The following is an 18274-nucleotide window of genomic DNA, read 5'->3' as shown; positions in this document are numbered from 1 at the left end:
GATATTAACAGATGAACTACGCTCATATTTATAATTCCAAACAATCAGTAAGCGACAGGTGCTTGGAAAAGCTGTTTTGTACTCATTTATTGACAAGTCGGCTGCAGTGCGGCCAACTGAATGCGCTGCTTCTCTACCGCTCACTGCACAGAACAGACACCGAGAGAGGTGACACTTCTCTGGGAAAGTCAGACCTCACGCTCGCAGGACTGCACTGGCGAAATCTTCCAAATGAACCATAGCTAAGGTTTATCCAAAAAAGCAGCTAAAAGGGTCTGAAAGTTGCTAAATCTAGTGCTAAAGTCACGCTTGTGTGTGTGTGAGACGCGGGAGTTGATGGCAGGAGGTGGTGGATTTTTGTGGCGGTCAATGTGGATATTGTGGATGAGTTCTTCTGTGTCATCACGTTCTATTAGTTCTACAGCTTCAGTTTCAGAACTTTCACGCTTAGTAACACATACAGCTGTTCCCGCACAACAGTGAAAAGGGACCCCTTTCAAACAGTGACGCGTTCCGAATGTTGTTTATGCGACATACACCAGTATTGCGGTATTTTAAAAATTCATATCATAACAAAAATAAACACCGGTATTCGGTATGAACCGGTATACCGCCCAGCACTACGTTCTCTCACAAAACGCTTTACTTTCCCTTAAGAAACTTTGTTTTATATATATATATATATATATATATATATATATATATATGTCTCACAAGCATCCGTCAGGCTCATCTTCTCCTCCACTTTTTCCCACACAATTATTATTAGTGCAATTATTAGTTCATTCAATGCTGTTAACTCTACATCCCTACCACAACAGTGTAGTTTTACTACTGCATACTATTACATTTTTACTATTACTATTCGATATCTTTGAATGCCTCCCTTAGTCTTAGCCTATAGTTGAGTTATAGTTATTTTGTGCATTTTTTTAAATATTCAAAAATACCACGTATGAGCAAAAAAGTACTTATGAGCATTTCACACTCTGAAATTTATTACATCAACAGAAAAATATTTACTATTTTAATCTCTTAGCATGCCAGTCACAGTCACTCACTTGCCTACTGACTCCATTGTTGACTGTTAATAAATTGTAGACTAAATAAACTGAATAATTGTAGAACTGAATAAAATGTAGAAATCTTCCAAATATTTAAAATGAATATTCCAACAATCTAACCTGCATATTTCTTTACAGTTCTCACCATATTAAGATACAGGAAAAAAAACAAAAAAAATCTTTCTAAATGCTGTGCAAATACAATAGAGGATCTTGGTGGTCAAATATGTTTAATTATTCACAACAGAGCTCATTTAGTAAATTTGAAAAAACAACAATGCTAAATGACTCAAAATGAAACAGCTGATTCATGAGTGCTGCTTTGAATTGAACATACTGAAGTTTCATCCTTTAAAAGAGTGTCAGAGGACTGCTCTGGGATGAAATTATCCAAAATTCAGTCTCCTAGCTTGCTGGGAAAGCCTCTCAAGAAAGTGAAAACATGTGCTCCTATACTAAACTGAATTATAACTGTATATATCTAAAATGCATCCCCAAACATAATATAAAAAATATCACTATTTTTATATAACTAATTAACCTTTAAAACATGTGAGCTGGAAAAAAGACAATACCAATGTTTGGGTCTCAAGGGGCTCATCTTATTTGGTGTCTTGTCATCGTGTTTTATGTCTTAACTTTATAATAAGGAGTTAAAAATACAGACAAAAACACAGCAAGAGAATGAGACTGAGCCCAAGGCACTAAAAAGCAGAGATTACAGCAAGTATTTGTCAAAGTAATTAATGTTATTGTTTCGGCTTACTGCCTGTAAACCGGTTTGAGTGGCAGTCATTAAAAGTCCCTCATGCGTGCCCTACGAATATGTAACATTATACAATCAGTAGCCTTTCACCTCAACTTGGTGCATTAGTCTTCATGAATAATGCAGAAAAAAAGTTTCCCACCATCCTGGATATACAGCTGTCTGAAACTTCACTGAAGATGGTCCTTTCTCTCAGCACCCCAGTCGATCTGAAGATAACTTGCCCCCGGACACGTTTTAACTGGGGAACCCTTAAGTCTGATATAGACCTGACTGCACTCTCTAGACTTCTCTAGGGATAAAGTCTGGAGGACTTCTTTTGTTTTATGCTTCTCTGAGAGTGGACACACTCACATAACCAAACAAAGTTTACTGAGAACTCATGAACAAAGCGTGTATGTGAACCCAACAGGAACACTGCAAAGTATTAAAATAAATATTAATCAATTAAGATTTTTTATTTTATTTAATAATAATAATAATAATAATAATAATAATAATAATAAAACATTATTTTATTTAATTTACACAATTTCATCTGGGTGTCCAGTAAAAATAAATAAAATAAAAATATATAGGTAAATAATTAAACAACTAACTAAATAAAAACGAAATAATAAAAAACAAAACAAAACAAAAAATAAATAAAAATGTATTAATTAATAAGAAATATTTATTAAATATCTTCATTATTTTATTAAAGTAACAGTATATTGTCTTGGTGTCCAGTAAAAAAATCAAGTAAATAAAATAAAAAAGTAAATAACAACATATATATATATATATAAAAACAACTAAAAGCTAAATATAAACTAAAAAAAACAACAACTAAATAAATAAACATACAAAACAAATAAATAAACATTTATTTAGTTTTCCCTGGTGGGAAGAAACTACATAAATATATATATATATATATATATTTTATAATTAGATTCGTAATTAGTAATTATGCTTAAAATAAAATAAAAAAATATATTAGCCAACGGGTTAAAAAAAAACTGAGTTATAGCAACATGGCCTTAATCTGTCCAAACAATGGAAGGTACTTCCTTTTTTGAAAACAAACATTATTTTGCCATTCTTTTTGGTGTCACCAGTGGAGCAAAAAAAGTTTATCTCTGGTCTTTCTGAGAGGCTTTGTTGATTTTATGCGATTCATTCAATCTCTCCTATGGGAAAACCACCATCCCCACATACCCTTCCAGTTCCAGCATCAGAAAGCGTGGCTGTGATCACCTATCAGAAGCCAGGGTGAGCCAGCCACGTTCTTATCGACCCACCCAATCGGCTGAACGTCCCCTCTGCACTTCTTGGCCCTGGAAACCGGAAGGATCGATATTCTCCCACGAGGAGAAATGATTGATCGTCCTCCAAGACCCCGTCCCTGCCTCCGCCAAAACAAAACACTCCAGCGGAGGAGAAATCTGGCATAATGATCAGCTTTAAGCGATTAGTAATGGCTCCAGCCAGTCAGCTGCACAGCTATGGGAACGAGGGACAGCACATATGAAACGATACCAGACCTTCATATCAGGCGTGTGTGTGTGTCGCTGTATTACGCATGAGATATAATGAGGATGTGACTCACAGCGAAATGTGTTTTTCAAAGACAGGTCACTGGTGGGATTCACACTTCAACATCTACAGTATCAGCTCTGAGAGTCAGAGACAGAGGACAGGCCGCCGAGAGAAAGAGAACCGTATAAATCTACTGGCAGGTCAAAAAAAGCAAGACACCACTTGAATATCAACGAGTGTCATTTCAAAATCTACATTTAGGTTTATGGCTTCGGGGTGGGAACGGAGGAAATGTTTTTTCACAAAGCCCACACGGGCTCTGGTTAAAGGCGATGTTTTAATGAGAAGAATAACACTGGCAAACACAAAACGGTTAGGTGTTCAGGGAGGCGCAAACGGCCGTATTTACCGTTCTATCTGCCGGTCCCGCACTTCTATCACCCTCGCCTCTCATCTTCAAAGCCCGACGGCTGGTGGCATGGGAAGAGGGCTCCCCCCTCGTGAGCAAGACACAGAAAGGGCAGCGGCAGGGGCTGGAGGAAGCCAAAGTGGCCCTGGCTGAAGGGTGTCTTTATTCCCCGCCAAGCGGGCTCACTGCCTGGGCCGTGATTAAATAGAGGCCCTGGTGGGAGGCCTTCAGCTGGTGGAGCTCATCTCCGGCAGCTCCCCGCAGCCCTTGTTCTCTGAAGAGGAGGCTAGGGGGTACGAGCGGAGCTGCGGGGTGGGCAAGGGCCACTGCTCTGGGTTTGCTATAATGAGAGGATGATCGCTCGAGTCTGGAGCTGCTGGAAAGTGCATTAGCGACACGGTTCAAACTTGCCGCTCAGTGCGTGGAGCTCTGTGCCTTGCAGAGGTGTTTATTACTTGACAGTGGGGGCATTTATAATTGAGCTTGAAAGTTTTCTGGAAGGCGAGTGCAAGGCTGACAAAGTTGACAAAATCTGTACTATAAAAAAAAAAAAAATTATATATATATACTGGCTAAGATCTGACAAGACAAAAATACTGATTAAGACTTTATGAACACCAAGGCTGGATTAATGTAATAAAAAAACAGTAATAATAATAATAATAATAATAATAAATATTTTTGATTTTAATAGTATTCAGTTTGTCTTTTACTATACTTTTTACTATATATGTACAGTATATAAAATACAAAATATTGTTTTACATTTTAAATAGAATTTAGTTTAGTATTTAGTTTGTCCTTCCTTAAAACTTGGCTTAAATGTAATAAATTAGATTTTGAATCTCCACTGTACGTTTAATTACATAAATCTGAAACATTTTAGTTTTTAATTAAAAAAACTTATTTACATATTACAAATATTATTACAATTTAAAACAACTGCTGGCTATTTTAATATATTTTAAATTTTAATTTATTCCTGTGATGCAAAGCTGAATTTTCAGCATCATTACTCCAGTCTTCAGTGTCACATGATACTTCAGAAATCATACTAATATGCTGATTTTTATTATTATTAATTCTGAACAGTTTTTGAAGCTTAATATTAACATGGAAACCATAAAAATTAACAACAAAGACACTTTAAGTTGATCAAAAATGACTGTAAATGTATTTATTATGGTACAAAGGTTTTCTATTTCAAACAAATGCTGTTCTTACTGAAAGTTCTATTTGTGAAAATCCTGAAAAAACATTAACATAGTTTCCACAAAAATATTTGCCATTAAACATATTTGCCATGTTTTTTTTCACCTTGTTGAATAAAAAGTCTTAGACCACACACGGAACACTGAACAACTTGTTTAACTGATACAATTACAAACTTTTCCATTTTGTAAAAAAAAAAAAATCTAGGATTTCATCATGTACAAAACTGACAAAGGATTTTGTCGTTACCTCTTTCACTAGGCTTTAAGCACCAAGACTCTCTTAGCATCAGCTGCAACCTTGTAACGCACACGTACTGTTTGTCTTTTTACTTATTTATCAAACCCTTGTCTGGCAAAGTGTGCCTCCTAAGCAATTGTTGACTATCACAGACGAGTAGGATCCCTGTCCGCTTCCCTTGACTGCGAAAAGAGGCAAACTACTGTAAGAGCAAAAACACATTGAATGAAATATAAAAGAGGAAAGCGGTACGGGGAAAGTTCTGGAGATATACTCCTACAGCACTTTATCGATCTCATTCTCTTTCCCCGAAACATGGAGACTGCAGAAAACCCCTAGCAGAAACTCAAGCCTCCCCCAACATAGAGCTCCTTTCTTGGGGGCAAAATAAATGGATCCCACCCCATCTGAGGCAGGCTGCCCGGGTCTGTTTGCCACCACAATTTGCTGTTTTATTGATCTGAGGTATAGGTGCATCCATTTCGATGCGCTCACAAACAAGATTCTGATGCTTCCAACGACTCACGCACAAGCACAGACTCATGACAAGACACAAACAAGAGCCTTGAAAATGAATGAAGAGTAGAATTAAACTAATTATGCAGATTTATGCAGTTAAGTGGGGTCCATAAGTCTGAGACCATAAGTGAAAATGCATTTATGCTGCATTTTCATTATGTTTTATATTGTCAGCAACATAATAATTTGAGTGAATACATGAATTTCACAATACTATATTTAGTAACAAAATATTTGATTTGGGCAACATTTCCTTTTATTAATTATTATTATTAAAGTAAAATGGGGATAAACATATATACTACTAAGCCAAATACTATTTAAAAATGTAAAACAATATTCTATATAATAATAATAAGAACATTACAAAATACAATTTTTAACTTTTAAATACTGTTTGGCTTAGTATTTTGTTTGTACTATCCCTTTTGTTATTGTTTGGTTTTGTGATTATTACTGGGGTGTATTCCAGAAAGCGGGTTTTGTTGGAAACTCAGAGTTTGTTAACCCATGAAAAGGGAAACAGTGTTTTCAGTTCCAAAAAAAAGACAAAACTAAACCTCTCGGTAAGTTAATTAACTGAACCTAACCTGGTCGGGAGCTGGTTTTCTTCGGTAAACCCAGAGTTTCTTTCGGTCTCCTCCCCCTTTTTAAAGCGTAAGCAATGTTTAAATACCTCATTCATTCATTCACGCTGCAAAAATTGCTTTTATTGCTGAGATTTTTGCCTTATTTCAAGTACAAATATCTAAAAATTCTTAAATCATGATGCACGATATTTAGTTTTGTTTCCTGGGGGAAACAAGTAAAATGAATTGCCAGCGAGGTAAGAAAAATAATCTTAATGAAAATGGAAACAAGATTATTTTTCTCACCTCACCATTTTCATTTTCATCATGCAGACACGGTAAACGTGACAAAAATGGCATGTCTTTTTTATAAGGGATCCTGTAGATGAGGAGGCTGCATTAATTCGCGGGGAGTTACATTTACATCAGGAGACGATTTAATTTAATTTGATCTAATTTATTTATTTTGCCATATACACATGCATATTTATTTGAACGGTACCATTTTTAAATGCCGTTCACTTGATAACATCTTGTTGCGACCTCTCTAAGTAACCTAATAATTAGAATTTCCTTTAGGATTTCCAGTGTGGTTGGATGCATTGATTACACACATTCTCACCATCGCACCTTCCGAAAATGAAGCTGATTACTGTATGGTATGGAAGGATGCCACATGGAAGGGTAGTGTGAGATATATGCCATAACCACCACCACATGTTGGATTAGAGAACATTTAATTATGTGAAAAATCATTAGACTATGTGGGAAAAACTGCTGCACATTTAAATAGATATACACTGAATGATATTTATTGAATGTCAAATATTTGTAAAGTCATGTAAGGTTAGCCTACACCCATTTTACGCTTGAAGATTTACCTGATTGAATTATGTTTTTATGTTAATTTTTTTTCTGCTGCCACATTTTTTTCCTTTTCCTTTCTTTTTTCCCCTCGTGGGATATCATGAAAATGAATATTAGTTCAATAAATTACCTTTCTGCCAGTTTTCACCATTGATTTAGAATGAAAGTTACGTGTTCCATAGTATGCAGAGGTCTTTTTGTCGGGTGCTGTTGCTATGGTGAATCGTAATTTCGGAGCTCCATTGATCATGGCTTTTCATAGTCATGGTGCACGCGCTAAACTCAGAGTCAACCTACTCAGAGTGGATTGAACTAACTCTGATCAGCTGTTTAGAAACCGAAAACTCAGAGTTTCCCATCTCAGGGTAAGTCAACTCAGAGTTCAAGTTTTAACTCAGAGTTTGTTGAACCTCCTTTCTGGAATACACCGCTGGTGTTATTATTATTATTATTGAATATTTTGTATAATAAAATTTTAAACAGAATTTGGCTCAGTAGCATATAGGTTTATTCCCATTTTACTTTAATAAAAACAAAAACAATAATAATAATAATAAAAAATCTTGTTTACATTTTAAACAGAATTTGGCTCAGTAGTATATAGGTTTATTCCCATTTTACTTTAATAATAATAATAATACAAAATATTGTTTTACATTTTAAATAGAATTTGGCTTAGTATTTGGTTTGTCCGTCTGTTACTTTGATTATTATTATTATTCTATTTTTATTATATATTTATAGTATTTTTATAATGATAAACTTCCTTCCTCTAAAACTTCCATAGAACTTAAAAGTTTACATTTAATAAATTAAATTTTGAATCTCCACTGTATGTTCGAATACATAAATCTGAAACATTTTCTAGAGTTCTTTGGAAGTTTCAACAAACCCTCTGCCTTTAATTGACCTGATTTCTGGCTTAAGGTAATACCGTCTTCCGCTATATGCTAAAAGCTCTTTCAATCAAAAACAACAACGGCACTGGTTTCATCTTTGTGGATTTTAACCGGGCTAAGGCCTTCTCTTTCGGTGAGTGAGGGAATTTGTGTGCGCAAATATATGCGAGTGGGTGATGTTTGATGAGCCGTAGTTTCTCTCATCGTAGGGTGTCTCGTTCTCTCCTCCTAATTGGACTCTCCATACAAACACAAACTCCCATTGGTGCAACCTGAATGCCCCAACACAGCATTACATGCACACACCCACGCACAAACACGCACATACAAAGCCACGAACAGCTCGTTTTGTGTGATGACAGTCACCTCTAGCATCTCTGCAGCCAATTAAATGTGTTTTCAAGACTTGTCAGATCGTTTTCCCCTCCCCCTTCCTCACTAGTGTACAACCTCGTCTTTACACATCAATGGGAATGTGTCACAACCAATGGCAGGCCGGCCTCTAAAGAGCCATGAAGGGTTGAAGGACACACATGGAAGTCTTGAAATTGCAAAACATTGTAAATACACACTCAGTCTCATCATGCGTGTATTATATGTGGATAATGCATTTATAATAAATGACCTAGCCTCTCTCCCACATACTTGCTATATGCACATACACATATATCATCTCACTCCCACACATATAGACACACTCTCCATTACTATAATGTGCTAGTCTTCTGGAGATCTCTGGTGAAAGGATACTTCCCAGCATGCTCCACTGCCACCCTGTAGTCGATGTAGCTGTTGCAGGGATGGAAGTTGAATATGAACAGCAGGTTTGAGCGTTCAAACACGATCACCTTGTCAGCTTGATTCAAAGTCGTGACTGCTGCCTGTTAGAAACAAAAACAAGATGCAAATGATGTAAATGATTGTCAAACATGAATAAACTCAGAGAAAGCTGTTATTGCTCAGATGTAGCTCACAGTTCATGAGTTCTCAGATGTTTTTTGTTTTTTCTAAAATGTCTTCGGAGAAATAAAAACTTGAAATTCGAAATTAAACAATTGGTGATGTGAGTTTAAAAAAGAAAAAGTAAGTAAAAAAAAAAAATCAGCAAGTCTGTTTTGCTGCCCTTACTTGGTTTGATTTTATTGGTTTTTAGAGGGTTTTGTCTGATGGTCAAACTTGGCTAGGAGACTCACAGATTGATAATCTAAAACTAGTTAAAATTTTCTTGGCCAGGTTTGGTGGACCAGCTAAAACTAAAACCACTGAACCAGCTTAGTCTGGTCTATGTTCAAAAGAGTATAAACGGTGTAAAACAAAAGAAAACAAAAGAAAACAAAAACAAACTAAAATATGTTTTGATACAAATAAGTGGCAGAAACTTGTTGCTGTTTAATGTAGAAACATTACATTTTTTTTATAAATTAGTAAATAAATAAACAAACAAATAAATGACACTACTACTACTACATATAAGAACAAGAATAACAAAATAAAACAAAAAATAAAATAATACATGTTTTGATACAAAGAATAACTTATACTTGATAGAAGTGGCAGAAATGTGTTGCTGTTTCATGTAGGAACGTTTAAAAAACAAATAAATGAGCAAATAAACAAATAAATGAGCGAATCAATCAATCAATCAATCAATCAATCAATCAATCAATTAATCAATTGATTAATACATATACTACATATAAGATTAAGAAAAACAACATTATACATAAAATAATATAAATATATAAATTATTGAAATAAATACATACATTTTAACTAAAAAAAGTATACTTTATATAATGGTATAATAATTCTAATAATAACTCAAATGAATACAATAATATTAATATGACTAAATAAATAAATGAATAAAAAAAAAAACGGGTTGCGTGACCAGCTTAAACCAACTAAAACAATTGAGCCAGCTGGTTTAAGATTTTTTTTTTCTTTCTCAAAAGGGTATAAAGCTATTTTTGAGTGGAATAGCTTAGATAATTTGCTCTTGGAAGAATTCAATAAAATATATTTGAATTCATATTGAGATTTTTGACGATATCAGACTGTGACATCCATCTCTGTGATTGTTAATTTAATATAAATCTCTGTCTTTAAAGACAATATGAGTCTTTGATTTTGTTGAAACATATATTGGACATAAACTGTGGTTTGACAGGGTTTTATACAGTTTAATGCGGTTGTAATCTTATTTCTGCTGTCTTTAGTGCAAGGTGTGTGTGTGAAATAGACTTCCTGCTATGGAGAGTCATGCCTGGTTGGCTGTATTATGCAATTTCATTATCATATGGGTCATGCATCTCACATCCCATTTATTATGGCAGATAAATAGCTCCCCACAGTTTAACAGATGGCAAGGAGAGACCCAGCAAGGAGATTTACACTAGCTTTCTTCTGTAGGTTAAAGCCAGTATGAGAAACGCACCTTTAGGAATGTGTGTTTGTGCATCTCACCTGACCGGCAGCCAGCCAGCCGTATTTGTCTTCTGTAAGATTCATGTCATGGTCGAAAGAGTATAGTTGTCGGTATCGCAGATGCTCAATGTCCACAAGGTTGAACTGGCGACGGGCATAATAGTAGCTCTCGTTGTTTCCTTTTCTGGGAAAGTCAAGCCATTCCGGATGGCCAAACTCGTTACCTGGAGAAAGAAAAGTTTGAAAAATGAAGACATGAATTTACAGTAAGGAACAAGTAATAACGATAAGTAAACAAATAAATAAATAATAGTATTTAATACTTTAATCTATGTAAATATTACTATACATTCCATATAAATAAATAAATAAATACAAACAAACAAACAAATAAATCTGTAAAATAAATACATTTGCTATGTAAATGCTACTACACATTACACACACACACACACAAACACAAATTAAATAATAGAATAATATTATAGAATAACAATTATATAAAGTACAAATAATAATAATAATAATAATAATGTCAAAATAAGGGTTAAAGAAGGGTTAAAGTAATTTTATTTTCACCAAAATAAATATTTTCGTTTTTGATGAAGAGCCACAACTTTCTTCTCTTCTTGATACAAAGTGCATTACTTTCTCAATTAAAGCATCTAGCTAAATTTATACTAAGGAGTCCTTTCATAGACATTCACTGATTAACAAGAAATGAAAAAGAGCAGCAGCAGAAAAGGACATTGAGACAGTGAAGAAGAAATAAAAAGTGAGAAAGAAAGAGGGAGAGTATCAGAGCGATCAAATCCCTCAGCTTCCACTTGAACTTTACTTAATGTGCACGGGGACCTTCTGCAGCAAATAATTCTGATAGAGTCATATCATGTGTCAACCGGAGAGAGACAGAGCATAGGCTAGCAGTGGCGGACATTCGCACAAAGAACGTGACAGCTCAGACTCCATAATTAAACGAAGAGAGTGAAGATGACGAGACACTTTGTCTCTCTTACGGCCCCTGTCGCCTCCGTCATGCGCCTTATCCTGCCGCCCCATGAACTGAATACAGACACAACGATAAGGGACGTCCACTGCTCTCCACCTGCACATATATTAAGATAATCTTAAATTATTCAATGCTTGCGCTGACGCTGTACTCCTGAAAGTTATGGGACAGCATTGAAAAGAGCAGTTTAAGCCCTACACATCTGCTGTTTTTCGGCAGGATGGTTCTCCTGAGTGAAAGTTTAGCTTGAGTGAATTGCGATGCTCCATAGATTCACCTGTGCAAAATCCTGCAGTTGTATGCATGAGGCATTTTGAAAGATAAATAAAGCTCACTTCATAACACCGGTTGATTGACAGGCAACAGGGGTCGAACTGTATCTTTCACAGGTTAGATCAATATGAGAGCTATAACATGGCAGCATATAGGGGAGATGGATTTTATCCAGGCCAGAAGGACTGCTGCTGTCCAGGTGCAGGTTAACAGCTACATTTTCTTTTTTCTTACAGCCGGGAGCAGATGCTACAATCTATAGATTGAAAAGTTACAGAAGCAAAAGTAGAACTGTACATTTTCTGAAGAAAACACCCATACAAAACTCAACCGTGCAGCGGTTGCCAGGTGTTCTGACTATTTTAAAGTGTCTTGCTATGTGGTTGCCAAATAGTTTGAAGAATTGAACTGAGAATGTCTTTTAAATTCCAGTTTCAAATGAGGTGACAAACAGGATGAAGAATTGCAATACGAATTAAAATTATTAAATTCACATTGCTCATTTTTAAATAAAAGCAAAGACTGGCAGTATACAAACATTGAATGCTGGTTTGACAATGCCTTGAACGTTTTGGAAAAGTTTAAAGGGGTCATATGATGCGATTTAAATTTTTCCTTTCTCTTTGGAGTGTTACAAGCTCTTGGTGCATAAAGAAGATCTGTAAAGTTGCAAAGACTAAAGTCTCAAATCCAAAGAGTTATTCTTTACAAAAGTTAAGAGTCAGCCACACCTACCTAAAACGGCTCGTTCTAACACGCCCCCACATGTCTACGTCACTATGTGGGAAGATTTGCATAACACCGCCCAAATGTTCACGGAAAGAAAGAAGGCGTAACTTTTATTTTCGCTGTAGTTTTGTTGTTTCCGCTGCCATGCCGTAAAGAGGCTGTGTGCTTCGTTGTGAAAGCGAAACTACTTTGTTTGGTCTTCCAAAACAGGACGATATCCGCTTTGTCATGCCTGGAGCTGATCCGTGCTTATCCATAATCATGTCCCCACTGGATGCAACGAATGCCTCGTTTATAATGGGTTTTCATGTTTTTGAATCATCGCTCCGGCCTGACAGGGCACAACATTTCCGTCTCACACTTGAGGTATTCGGCCGATCACAAAGCACTGGATAGCTGGCCAATCACAGCACACCTCGCTTTTTCAGACCACTGAGCTTTGTAAAAATCGACACGTTTCAGAAAGGCGGGGCATAGAGGAGAAACAATAATGTACAGTATGTGGAAAATAATGTGTTTTTTGAACCTTAAACCGCATAAACACATTTCATTACACCAAATACACAAAATACTGTTCTTTTTAGCAACATCATATGACCCCTTTAAAATCCATTAAGTTTGAATGTTTATACACTACTGATCAAAAGTTTGGGGTTGGTATGATATTTTTTATGTTTTTGTAAGACATCTCTTATGCTCAACCAAGGCTGTATTTATATTTACAAAAAATAAAGTAAAAACAGCAATATTGTGTATAATTTTAAATTACAAGTTTTTATATTTTAATATATTTTAAAATGTAATTTATTCCTGTGACTGAATTTTCAGCAGACATTATTCCAGTCTTCAGTGTCTCAATTATTCCAGAAATGATTCTAATATATTGATTTGCAGTTAAAGAAACATTTCTTATTATTATAATTTTTGAAAATGGCTGCTTAATATTTTTCTGGAAACCTTATTTCAATTGGTCCCAATTTATATTAAGTGGCCCTAATACCTGTGTACTTACATAGTAACTAGATGTGTACATAGTATGTAACCACAGTGTAAGTACACATTGGTACATAGTATCTACAGCTGTAATGTTTGTGTTACTACACATATATATAACAACCCCCTGAATGGTATGTGTAACAGGACATTGCACATTTTGGTAATGAAAGTACAAATGTATAACAGGACTAACAGCACTTTTTGGTAAAGAAAGTGTTACACTTTATATTAAGTAAACTCCTATGGATTTACCATGTAATTACTCTGATGTTACACAGCAGCGGCCAGTAAGTTAGGCTTTACATATAAATTGTGGTTGGTGTCCAGAATGTTACACTTTATATTAAGTGGACAGTTCCTGAGGAGTTACCATGTAAGTACACTGGTATTACTGTGATGCACCAACTCCACCAACTCGAGATCCAACTCCTCCCACTTTACATATCCCTAAACTTACACATCTCCACCCCCTGGATCCCATTTCCACCCCTAAACCTACCCATCTCCACCCTCTGGATCAAATTGTTCCAATTACTCTTATACATATTGTTGTTACAAAATGTAGTTATATATGTCCTGTTACACATTTGTACTTACACAAACCATTCGGAGGGTTGTTACATGTGTGTAGTTACAGAAACATTACAGCTCTAGATACTATGTACCAATGTGTACTTACACTGTAGTTACATACTACGTACACATCTAGTTACTATGCAAGTACACAGGCATTAGGGCCACTTAATATAAAGTGGGACTGGATTATTTGATGAGTAGAAATAATTCATTTAAAAATTAATAAAAAAAAAATACAGCATTTATTTGAAATAGAATTTTGTAACAATGTAAATGAGTATAAATAAACAAATAAATACATTTTCATTATTTCTTTCTTTCGTTCGTTCTTTCTCTCTCTCTCTCTTTCTTTCTTTCTCTTTCTCTCTTTCTTTCCTCAAACTTTTGAACTTGAAGGCCTTATGGAAAGAATCATAGATGAAACAATAGAATATTAGATAGAACTGTACAGCAATAGACAGACAGATAGATAAATAGTTAGATAGACAGACAGACAGACAGACAGAGCACAAATGGTCCAAGAAGTCTAAGTCAAAGTCCTGTAAGTATGAGCGGTAGTGTTTACCTTAGCAAGCACCACAAACATGCTAATTTTACCACTTTACAAAATGCTGATGCATATAAAATTCACATTTTGCATTTGTTTGTGTGAGTCACAAGAGTGCATTAAGACAACAAAACAGCACGATCAAAAGCATGGGGCCCCAACTATGCGGGTTCCCAGTGAGACCTTCTGAATAGGACAGAGTCAGACTTGTCAATTAGTGTAAGCATACTATTTTCATTTTTAATTAGGCAGTCCACACTCAAGTAACCACACAAAGAGCATGCATGGCGCGCGCACACACACACGCACACACACACACACACACGCACACACTTCCCTTTTAAGATTTCACTAAGCCCATAATCTGATTTGACGTGCAGTGATGTTTGAAGTCAAGTTTCTCTTTGGTTACTATAGCGTGAGGCCAAAGATCCTGGTGAGCAGCAATGGGATTTAAATAGTTTGCATGAAAAGCCCTCCAAATGAACCCATAAATAAGAAATGGACTTCTTTTTAGCTCTCCATCTCTTTCATGTGTAACAAGCTGCAAGGTGGAGATTAGATGGTTTTTGAGTTCAGTGTCAATTTGAAGTCAAAGAAAGAAGCTCTTGCCGTCACTGTTAAAGATAATGTGACTTGTATGCGGCCTCTGTAGAGCCGAGACTAACAGATGAGGCTAACGGAGGCTCAGTCTGGATTATGGCCAGAGAATAATAAAAAAAAACACAGGCATATAGTGTTCTAACAGTACAACATGCGTTTTGAAAATGATGTGCATTTTCTATGCATATTAGGTGAGGAACATTAAAAGTATGTATTAATAAATGAAGTGTGACTTGATGAGAAATGACATTTTCAACCTCCTTCAAAGCTACCTGTTATTTTTTTAATTAACTTACCAAACAACAGGTAATTAATTGTACGCTTCCAACTTCCTCCACACATCTAATTGGCTCTGTAGGATACTATGATCAGTCAAGTGTATCTGGAAACCAAATTCAGATGAATATAAAAAACATTTTATTTATTCAAAAAAGTGTCACACCAATTCCTAACTCTGTGGATTTTTTTTTTAATGTTAATGTCGTAAAGGGGTTGTTTACAAGAAGGAAATTAATACAGGTTTTCTTTCATTGCATCATCACAGCAGCAGAATGTCAACCATAGTTAAGCAGTTTAGTTTATGCCACATCCTATTTCAAAAGACTTCACTCTTGGTCACTTATGCTAGATTTTATGAGATTTTCCTGACAATTTTATCCTCTACCAGGCAAAAATGTTATGTCCAGTTTGAAATGTCACAGCAAAATAATAATTTGAGGTACAAATTAGGACAAATAATGCACTATAGTCCAAATCTAAGCAACAATGAAAGCGTTTGCCTTGGCAAGCACCACTGAATATGCTAATTTCATACCTTATACAAAATTGTGCTTGTGCATACAAAAAGTTACTTTTTGCATTATGTTTGGGACAGTCACATGAGGCACATTCAGACAACAAAACATTAAGATCAAGACTCTTTTGCATTACAAAGGCCATGACCTTGCGGTTTCTCTGGTGGGTAAGTCTTCTGCCAAAATAACACTCCAAAGTTCTGTCTTAATAACCAGGAGCCAACCTTAGCTGGATGCTTTTAAACATAGTCTGTGTCTGGATGCTTTTGTTTAGTGTGCAATTTTGCCTGCTGTCTGCCTCTTCCTGTCTTAATTAGGGGGAGTAGGAGTCTGTTTAATGGGAGGAATAACTCCCTTTCTATTCAAGTAGGAGCAAACATATGCCTTTACTTCACCACGAATCTAATAACACAGACATACACCAGCCCCAAAACGTATTTTGCTACTTAAGCCACACTTAAAAAGCACAGATGTCATTGCAGTAGATAAAATGAAACACAAGGAACAATTGCAAAGCACACTTCGCAAGCTAAATATTTCACACTGCTTGGACACTTTCCGGTCAACAGATAATGTCCAGTTCAGGATTATCTTCAAGTTCATGAGTAATGCAGCTGGCTCATTCCATGTCAACTCAATCAGAGGTCTGACATTTCTCTGTATGTGAAGTGACATGTGACCAAGTATGGTGACCCATACTAGGAATTAGTGCTCTGCATTTAACCCATCCTTAGTGCACACACACAGCAGTGAACACACACACCGTGAACACACACCCGGAGCAGTGGGCAGTCATTTATCGGTGCCTTGCTCAAGGGCACCTCAGTCGTGGTATTGAAGGTGGGAGAGAGCGCTGTACATTCACTCCCCCCACCTACAATCCCTGCCGGTACGAGACTCGAACCCACAACCTTTGGGTTACGAGTCCGACTCTCTAACCATTAGGCCACGACTTCCCACGTATAGAAACGATACCATTTTTATGCAAAGTGACCCACATTTGGTTATCAACATATTGGTCAAATTCAACAATCTGGGAAATCCCCATATTTCTGGGACTGAATCATATGGCCTTATAAATGAAAACTCCATAAGAAAACTTTGTTAAGAACCAGAATCTAAAAGGAAACTGTGATATCTTTAATACTTCCTGAGCAAACCTTGGAAGAAAATTATTTTGCCACTCAGACAGGTATGTCCTATGCAAATGTTTTGATAGAGGGAAAGATACCTTTCTAATTAAATTTTTCTCTTTGAAAATAAAGAGGTATGAGCTATATGCAAAATGACCCACATTTAGTTTTTGACCACTGAACATGTGAACAGTTTAACAAATAACTCACAGATTCAAATTAAGAGTATCTCTGGAACTAAAACAAATAGGGCCATAAAATGAAGGTAACAAAAGAAAATTGTGTTAAGAACCAGTATGTAAAAGGATATTAAGATAACTTTTATACTTCTCAAGTGACAGGCATGCAAACAAAAGTACAAAAGTAAAAAAAGTACTTCCTAATGAACCAGCAGGAACAGAACATAATGTTCGTAAAACAAATGGACAACTGCTAGAGCAGTCAGACTAACAAGAGATATCCAAGAACAAAACAGAAACAAATAGAAGAGGGGAATGGCATGTTTTGTTCCTTGTTTCAGAGTTCTCAGCCTTCCCTCTTCCATTGAAAAAGACTGAAGAGGTACTTAAAACAGAGAGTAAATAAATACAGGCCAACACTTCCCGCCCACAAACTAAACTCTTTCACTGCACGAAGAAAATGGCACCCCTTTGAAATTCAATTAAAGCCTCTTCAGGCACATTGCCTTCCTGTGTGCTTCTCAGGCCTTGTCTGGCAGCCTCCGCGCTGTCAGGCTAATGCTTCTCTGATCTCCCGCTGAAATTTCTATTAATCAGGACTGGTGTTTTCCTGCTTCCACTTCCACATACTCCAGTGACAGGCTGATTTGTTCTTGTATTTATTTAACCTCCTTTTTACTTGAAACTTTCATTCTTTTTCTTCATATTTCTCCCACGCTAACCCCGAATCCTTGGATGTGCGCAGATAGCGGGTTTAAATTGGTGGATTATTTGCTCTGCTGGCATGTTGGGAAAAAGAAAGAGTCGTTTAAGATTCCTGTAGTGTTTTTGTACTCTCGTCTAAAAACATACTTTATATCTAATGGTTATATTTAATGATAAATATTAGATTTTAGATTAGATGTTATATAAATATACACACACATGCATATATATATATAT

General features: G+C 35.9%; 1 protein-coding gene across 1 annotated transcript in view; it reads right to left on the bottom strand.

Annotated features, from left to right (window-relative positions):
- The window catches only part of gbe1a (glucan (1,4-alpha-), branching enzyme 1a), a 158884-nt gene that overhangs the window by 25435 nt on the left and 115175 nt on the right, over positions 1-18274 (bottom strand). The window contains exons 12-13 of the mRNA XM_016240088.1: positions 10533-10717; positions 8817-8947 (exon numbers count right to left, since the gene is read on the bottom strand). Of these exons, the coding sequence (XP_016095574.1) occupies positions 8817-8947; positions 10533-10717 (316 nt within the window). The remainder of the gene's footprint in view (positions 1-8816; positions 8948-10532; positions 10718-18274) is intronic.

This window comes from Sinocyclocheilus grahami, unplaced genomic scaffold (assembly GCF_001515645.1).
Source record: "Sinocyclocheilus grahami isolate Dianchi unplaced genomic scaffold, SAMN03320097.WGS_v1.1 scaffold581.1, whole genome shotgun sequence".
Lineage (NCBI taxonomy): Eukaryota > Metazoa > Chordata > Actinopteri > Cypriniformes > Cyprinidae > Sinocyclocheilus > Sinocyclocheilus grahami.
Note: the sequence above shows the minus strand (reverse complement) of the source record. Positions and strands in the feature narration are given on the sequence as shown.